Source organism: Heteronotia binoei, chromosome 9, assembly GCF_032191835.1.
Source record: "Heteronotia binoei isolate CCM8104 ecotype False Entrance Well chromosome 9, APGP_CSIRO_Hbin_v1, whole genome shotgun sequence".
NCBI classification, from domain to species: domain Eukaryota; kingdom Metazoa; phylum Chordata; class Lepidosauria; order Squamata; family Gekkonidae; genus Heteronotia; species Heteronotia binoei.
Genome location: NC_083231.1, coordinates 126,290,475 through 126,297,122, shown reverse-complemented (window position 1 = coordinate 126,297,122; position 6,648 = coordinate 126,290,475). Strand labels below are relative to the sequence as shown.

General features: G+C 62.6%; 1 protein-coding gene across 1 annotated transcript; it reads left to right on the top strand.

Annotated features, from left to right (window-relative positions):
• The first annotated feature begins 1,623 nt into the window (after positions 1-1,623).
• Positions 1,624-6,138, top strand: LBX2 (ladybird homeobox 2). Its single transcript, XM_060246109.1, has 2 exons — positions 1,624-1,930; positions 5,702-6,138. The coding sequence occupies exons 1-2, from the start codon at positions 1,624-1,626 to the stop codon at positions 6,136-6,138; spliced, it is 744 nt and encodes a 247-aa protein (XP_060102092.1).
• Positions 6,139-6,648: the final 510 nt, after the last annotated feature.

The following is a 6,648-nucleotide window of genomic DNA, read 5'->3' as shown; positions in this document are numbered from 1 at the left end:
AGGCCGCAGCCCAGGGACCGGCGAGGTCGGGGACCCCCCAGAAGGGGACCAGGAGGAAGCCACAGCCCGGCGGGTCCAAAGCGCGCCTCCCACCGCCTGTCCTCACCAGGAGGAAGCACCGCGAACCCCGCCCCGACCACCCCCCACTCCGCAGAGCGCAGGCAGGTTTCCTCTCTCGCGCCGCAGGACCGACGCCTCGAAGGAGAGGGAAAGAAAGAAAGAAAGAAAGAAAGAAAGAAAGAAAGAAAGAAAGAAAGAAAGAAAGAAAGAAAGAAAGAAAGAAAGAAAGAAAGAAAGAAAGAAAGAAAGAAAGAAAGAAAGAAAGAAAGAAAGAAAGAGGGAAGGAGGGAGAAAGAAAGGGAGGAAGGAAGGGAGGGAGGGAGGAAGGAAGGAAGGAAGGGAGGGAGGGAGGGAGGGAGAGAGAGAGAGAGAGAGAGAGAGAGAGAGAGAGAGAGAGAGAGAGAGAGAGAGAGAGAGAGAGAGAGACGTCCCCTCCTTTCCTTGCCTGCCAAGATTCCAGCCAGGCCTGCGGGCCTCCCTTTTCCCTAAGCGGGGTGAAGGGATTGCCGGCCAGGCCGAGCGGGGTAATCTGCCGAGGAACAAAACCAGGAGGCGTCTGAAGCAACCGCAGCAGCCGCAGCAGTCCCAGAACAACCCCCCCCCCCGGCAAAATTCGCGGCGACCCCCGGAGGAAGAAACCCTGCTGCGGCTGGCTGGCTGGCAGGCTGGAGCCGAAGCGCCAGGCAGAGTCCCAGGGAAGTGGCGAGATCGAGGCCGCCTCTGTGCTGGGGGAGGCTCCGGCCTTGGAGCCATGAGTGACCCCTCTTCCCTCGTGCCCATTGCCTGGTGGGGGGCTGGGGGGGAGGCAGCGAAGCAGGGCCGGCGGGGACGCTTCTGCAACAGAGGATCCACTCACCGCGCAGCAGCCGGCCTGCCGAGCTGGCGGAAGAGAGGCCGGGGGGAAGGCGCGCTCCTCCAACCCTAAAGCCGCGGAGGGGTCGCTGCTGCCTCGCCTGGCTCTGCCCAGCTCCTGCTCTCCTGCTGCAGCGCCAGGATCGGGGCCACTCAGCACGGGAAGCCTCCAGGCGGGCTGGAGGAGAGGGACCGGTGGCTGGGCGGCGGCGCCTTCGCCCGCTCTGGCTGGCCTGAGAAGGAGAACCCCTCCCGTCCCCTCCCCTCCTCCCCCCCCCCAGCCCTGAAACTTTGCTCTCCCTTCCGCGCTGGCTCCTCCTCCTCGGGTGCCCAATTGGTGGCCCAGCCCTGCGCCTTTAAGGCTGGAGCGCCGGCGGGGCTTGGCTGCGGCTGAACCCGCTCGTCTGCAGCCAGCGACTGGAAAGACCCGACGGCAGGGGAAGCCCCGGGCCAGGCCAGGCCAGGCCGGGGCGGGGCGGGGGGGCAGGGGGCGGGGCAGGGGCTCTCCCGGCCGGACTCCCGCTGGCTGCGGCGCCTGGAGCAGCGGCTGGAGGAGGCGGGCGGGGCCTGTCTCACCCTCTGGGCAACCCGTGGCGGCGGCAGCATGAGCCCCAGACGGCGCTGAGCCCCCGGTCCCTGCTCGGGGAGCGGGGGGCAGGCTGGGGGGGCTTCCCGTCCCTCTCCCTCTCCCCCCTCCCCCTCCCCCCGGCAATGACCACGGCCGAGGCAGCGAAAGCGGCGACGCCCGCGAGCGGCGGGGGCGCAGAGGAGAGGCCGCGCAACCCCCTGGACCAGCTGCCGCCTCCCGCCAACTCCAACAAGCCGCTGACCCCCTTCGGCATCGAGGACATCCTCAACAAGCCCTCGGGCCGCAAGGCCGCCTCGGCCCGCCTGCCGGACAAGGGCGCCGCCTCCCGGCCCGGTCTGCCCGCCCCGGCCTCGCCGCTCTGCGCCCTCCAGGAGCTGGCAGCCAAAACCTTCCAAGGCCTCGAGGGCAACGTGCTGCAGGCTGCCGAAGGTAAGATGGAAGGCCTCAGGCCGTCGGGCTTCTCCAGCAGGCCGCCAAGCTGAGAGGAAGCCGGCTCCACCCGGCTGAGAGGACCCCGGCTCTCTTTTGCGCCGGGGAAGGAGAAGGAAGCAAGCCCCGCCGCCGCCGCTCGCTTCTCCTGGAAGCCGCCAACCCGGGAGCGCGAGGCGGGCGGGCAGACGGAGTGGGGCGCTGGGGAAAGGACTGGAGAGAACTCTGCCCTTGCCCCCCTGCTGGGATTAACCCCAACAAGAACAGGAGCAAGAATAAGAACAACAACAGCAGCGATACTACAACCCGGCGCAGCCAGGTTGGGACGCCGCAGTCCTTCCGATGGCCTCTCTGTCCCTAGAGAAGCATTTAGGGACTCCCCCCCCCCCGCCCTCGGCTCTTGAGAGGCGGCCTGAGGCGGCGGCGACTCGAGTGGGGTCTTCCCCAGCGGAGGGCGGAGGATGGGGGGCGGCGGCGGCCTTTCCTTCCGCGGCCTGCGGCGGGGCTTCGAGCAGCTGGGGGGCGGGCGAGAAGGCAAAGCCCGCTCTTGTCTCTGGCGGAGCCGAGGAAGGGAGAGCGAGGCCCGAGCCGACCCCCGCCCTCAGGGGCTGCGCGTTTGGGTCTTTGGGAAGCGCCCCGGGAGGCTCCGGGTGGGGGGAAGGGGCAGCCCAATGGAACAGGTGCCCGAGACTTGCTGGTTGGTCCCGAAGACTGTTGTGGGGCGCCGGTTCGTGGGAGGCTTTGGCGCTCTGGACGGAGCCTGGGAAGTCAGAGGCCCCCTCGGGCCCCAGCGTTCCGCGGCAGAAAGGCGCGGGCCCGCCTGGCCGGAGAAAAGCTGCGCCTCCCCTTCGGCCCGATCCTGGCTCCGTGGAGCGCCCGCGGGGCCGTAGCCCGCTGCCTCCAATCTCTACCCGGCCCCCGAACCCTCCCCGCCCTGGAGGCCTTCGCTCCAAGGCCCGCGGCCTCCAAGGGTTGCCCAGAGAAAGGTCTCCGGAGGCCGCAGCTAGAAGCCAAGCGGACCTCAAGGAGCCAAGAGGCTACACACGACAGCACAGGGCGGAATAGAATAGAATAGAATAGAATAGAATAGAATAGAATAGAATAGAATAGAATAGAATAGAATAGAATAGAATAGAATAGAATAGAATAGAATAGAATAGAATAGAATAGAATAGAATAGAATAGAATAGAATAGAATAGGGCAGCAAAGCGCTTCTGCCTTCTTTCCGCCTCCGTCGCGGTGGTTCTTCTTTGCATCGACAAGATGTCGGGAAGAGGCGGCTGCAGGCGGCGCCGAAGCCCTTCAAGCCACTTAGCCAACAGGCGAAAACGGATTTCTTTTTCGCTCTGCTTCTCCTGAGCCAGCCTGTCCCTGGGAAGGTGGGGGCTGAGTCCGTCGTTCGGGAAAGGTGGGAAGAGACGGAAAGACCCTTTCAAAGCCCAAAGGCCTGCTGTCGGCTAAGAACCGCGGCGATTGTCTTCGGGCGCTTGAAAAAGCCGTTTAAATCCGCTTGTTTCTTTTGTTTTTCGTTTTGTTTCCGGTTTTGCGCGCTTATTTGGAATCGCTCTGTTGGGATACAACTGGGTTGGCTGGAAAGTTTATTTCCCAGGTTTTGCCTCCGATTTCTGTTGCTCCCAACCACTATCCCCCGGAGCCGCCAAGGGCAGCGAGAGAGGCTCAAAGGGCCCCGCCTAAGAAGAGAACTCCCCCGCGACCTCTTCACCAGCACCCCTCTCCGCCCCCCGCAACAAGAGCGAGAGCCGGGAAGCCCCGCGGAGATTTGGTGAGAAAGCCAGCAGGGCGAGGATTTGGCCGGCAAACGAGCAGCCGACCGAATCCAGGGCTCGCTTCGCGGGCGCCGCCGGACCTCTCGCCGCCTTCGGCCTGCACATCCCCGCGGTCGGTGGAGAGGAGGCCCTTCGCCCCCCCCCCCCGCACTCCGGTTAGTTCGGAAATTAGGAAGGGGGGAGGAGGAGGAAGCCCTTCGCTTCCCTTCCAAGGGGAAGTGAGAGTCCAGCGTGCTGCGTCGCCTTGGCGGCTCCTGCCCCGAGAGGAAGGAGGGCCCGATGCCCCTTCCGGCGCACAGCCCGGTGACCAGAGGCCTCACGATCCGGCTCGCTCTCCACCCTCAAGAACCATAACAGTAACTAACAGTAGGTAACAGTAGGTAACAGTAAGTAACAGTAATAATAATAATAATAATAATAATAATAATAATAATAATAATAATAATAATAATAATAATAATAATAATAATAATAATAATAATAATAATAATAATAATAATAATAATAATAATAATAATAATATGGACTGGTAAGTGGCCTTCTGCAGTTCGAGATCTCGCCCAGTTCTCGGGGACTGCGGAGGTCTCTTCTTCTTCGTAGGATTCCTGCTGTTCCGAGCAACACCGGTCTTCTGGAGCTGAGCTGGTGTTCTTTGCTGCATGCCCAGAAGGTCCAGGTGTTGCTTGAGACTTCTGGGCGCTGCTCCAAGGGCTCCAGGGACAACTGGCAGGATGGTCGCCGCCTTCTCCCAGAGGCTCTCTGTTCATGGGTCTTGGTATTTGGTGATCTTCTCTTGTTCTTTCTTTTCTGTTCTGCTGCCTCCTGCGATTGCAGTGTCGGTGATCCAAACCCTATTACACGTTACACGATCCTACAATTGTGATGTGGGTGTGTGGGGAGGGTGTGTGTGCTCCAGGTGTTTATCTGTTTGCAGTCGGAAGTCCCAGAGAATCTGTGTTTCCTCATTCTCCGCGCTTTTGTTTCGTTTGTGATCCCATTAATTTCTGGACGATGTTAGCCGCATTTCTTGCAAACGGAGCTTCAACTCTGTCCTGACCTTCGCCACTATTATTATTATTATTATTATTATTATTATTATTATTATTATTATTATTATTATTATTATTATTATTATTATTATTATTATTATTATTATTATTATTATTATTGTGCTACCGGAGAAGTAACCCAGCCGTTGCAAACTCACTTGTGAAACTCCAGTTTTATTCTAAAATTTCTTGACGCCCCCCCACCCCCGCCCCAGGATAGACGTGTCCTGAACGCCCCGGCCGGGCGGCGGGGGGAGCGGAGGGGTGTGTGGGGCTGCCTTAGATTTCCAACATGTCCCGGACAGTTTAGAATAGGGGAAGTTGCCCCGCCATGAAATGTCCCCGCTGTTTTGTATTTTTTTCGCGTTGTTTTTGTTTTATTTTGTTTTGCACGGAGCTTCTGGCTCCCGCTCCGGGTGGAGGGCGGCGGGGCGGGGCGGGGAGGGGGCTGGAGCCGGCGGTTCCAAGGGCCGCAATCGTGTGCTTCGCTCGCCTGAGCCCAGCCCAGCCATTTCATTGATGTCCGCCGCCCTGAGCCTGTCAGGGGAGGGCGGGATACAAATATAATATAATAAATAAACGAAATAAAAATAAATCCCTGATCCCCACCTTTCCCCGCCCCGCCCGCCCTCCTGATAGTCCTCCCTCCAGCCGAGGTCGGGTGAAGGAGCTGCGGGGGGCGGGGGGGGGGAGACGGGCAGGCAGACAGAGCAGCTGGAAGTCGGTCTGTGTCTCCAAAGACGGCGGGTGGGGAGCGGCATTTAGGCCTGACCGCGGGCGCCCCCCCCCCTTGGTTCCCCGAGGCAGGCCAGGCCGGGGGGTTTCTCCCTCCTTTCCTCCGGCCATTTATCCCCCTGGGGGGCGGCGGGCAGGTGCTCTCGTGCGGTGGCCCGGCGCTGACCCGCCGCCTCCTTCTGGTCTTCTCCTCTGGCAGGCCGGGACCCGCTGGGGGCCTTCGGGCCGCGGCAGCCGTCCAAGAAGCGTCGGAAGTCGCGCACCGCCTTCACCAACCACCAGGTCTACGAGCTGGAGAAGCGCTTCCTCTACCAGAAGTACCTGTCGCCGGCCGACCGAGACCACATCGCGGCGCAGCTGGGCCTGAGCAACGCGCAGGTCATCACCTGGTTCCAGAACCGGCGCGCCAAGCTGAAGCGCGACCTGGAGGAGATGAAGGCCGACGTGGAGTCCCTCAAGAAACTGCCCCCCGCCGCCCTGGAGAAGCTGGCCGCCATGCCGGAGCTGGAGCCCGACCCCCCGCCCACCCGCGCCCGCCCCGGCAGCCTGCCTCGAGCCCCCTCGCCCTCCCGCGCCAAGGACGGCTTCTCCGACGGCGAGGACGACGACGACGAAGAGATAGACGTGGGGGACTGAGGGCCAGGCGCGCTCCCGCCGCCCTCCCTGTCCCGCGGAACCGAGGGGGAGGGCCTGCCGGACCCCCCTGCCCCCCCAGGAAGCCTGGCCCCCGCGGGACCCCCCCATCCCCACCCCTCCGACGCCCAGCCAGCGCTGGTGCCGCCCGGCCCCTGCTCTGAACTGCTCTCCCCCCCTCCCGGCCCCCGCTGCCACCGGGAGGCGGGGAGGATCCGGTGCAATTCTTCCACGGGGCGCTCGGCTTTCGGTCTCTGCCTTCTCCCCGGGCAGAGGGGGAGCGATGGCCGGTCTCTGGCCCGCCGCACAGGGCTCACAGCCGCACATTCCAGCCCGACCGGCCTTGGGGCAGCCCCCCCCCTCCTGTCGGCCTCTCCTCTGGCCCGGCCCGCCCTTCTCGCGGCAGGACGGCGGTGGCGGGCCTGGGGCTGGGAGGCCGCGGCCCCCTTCCCCCCCTCGGTGGTGTGTGCGTGGAAATCGTTGGAATAAAAAGAGACACCTGAGCCCGCCGCC

Bases quoted from the DNA above. Each gene is read 5' to 3' on its own strand.
- LBX2 (XM_060246109.1), top strand. From the start codon at position 1,624: ATGACCACGGCCGAGGCAGCGAAAGCGGCGACGCCCGCGAGCGGCGGG. The intron at 1,931-5,701 runs GTAAGATGGAAG...CTCCTCTGGCAG, and splicing joins CGTGCTGCAGGCTGCCGAAG to GCCGGGACCCGCTGGGGGCC.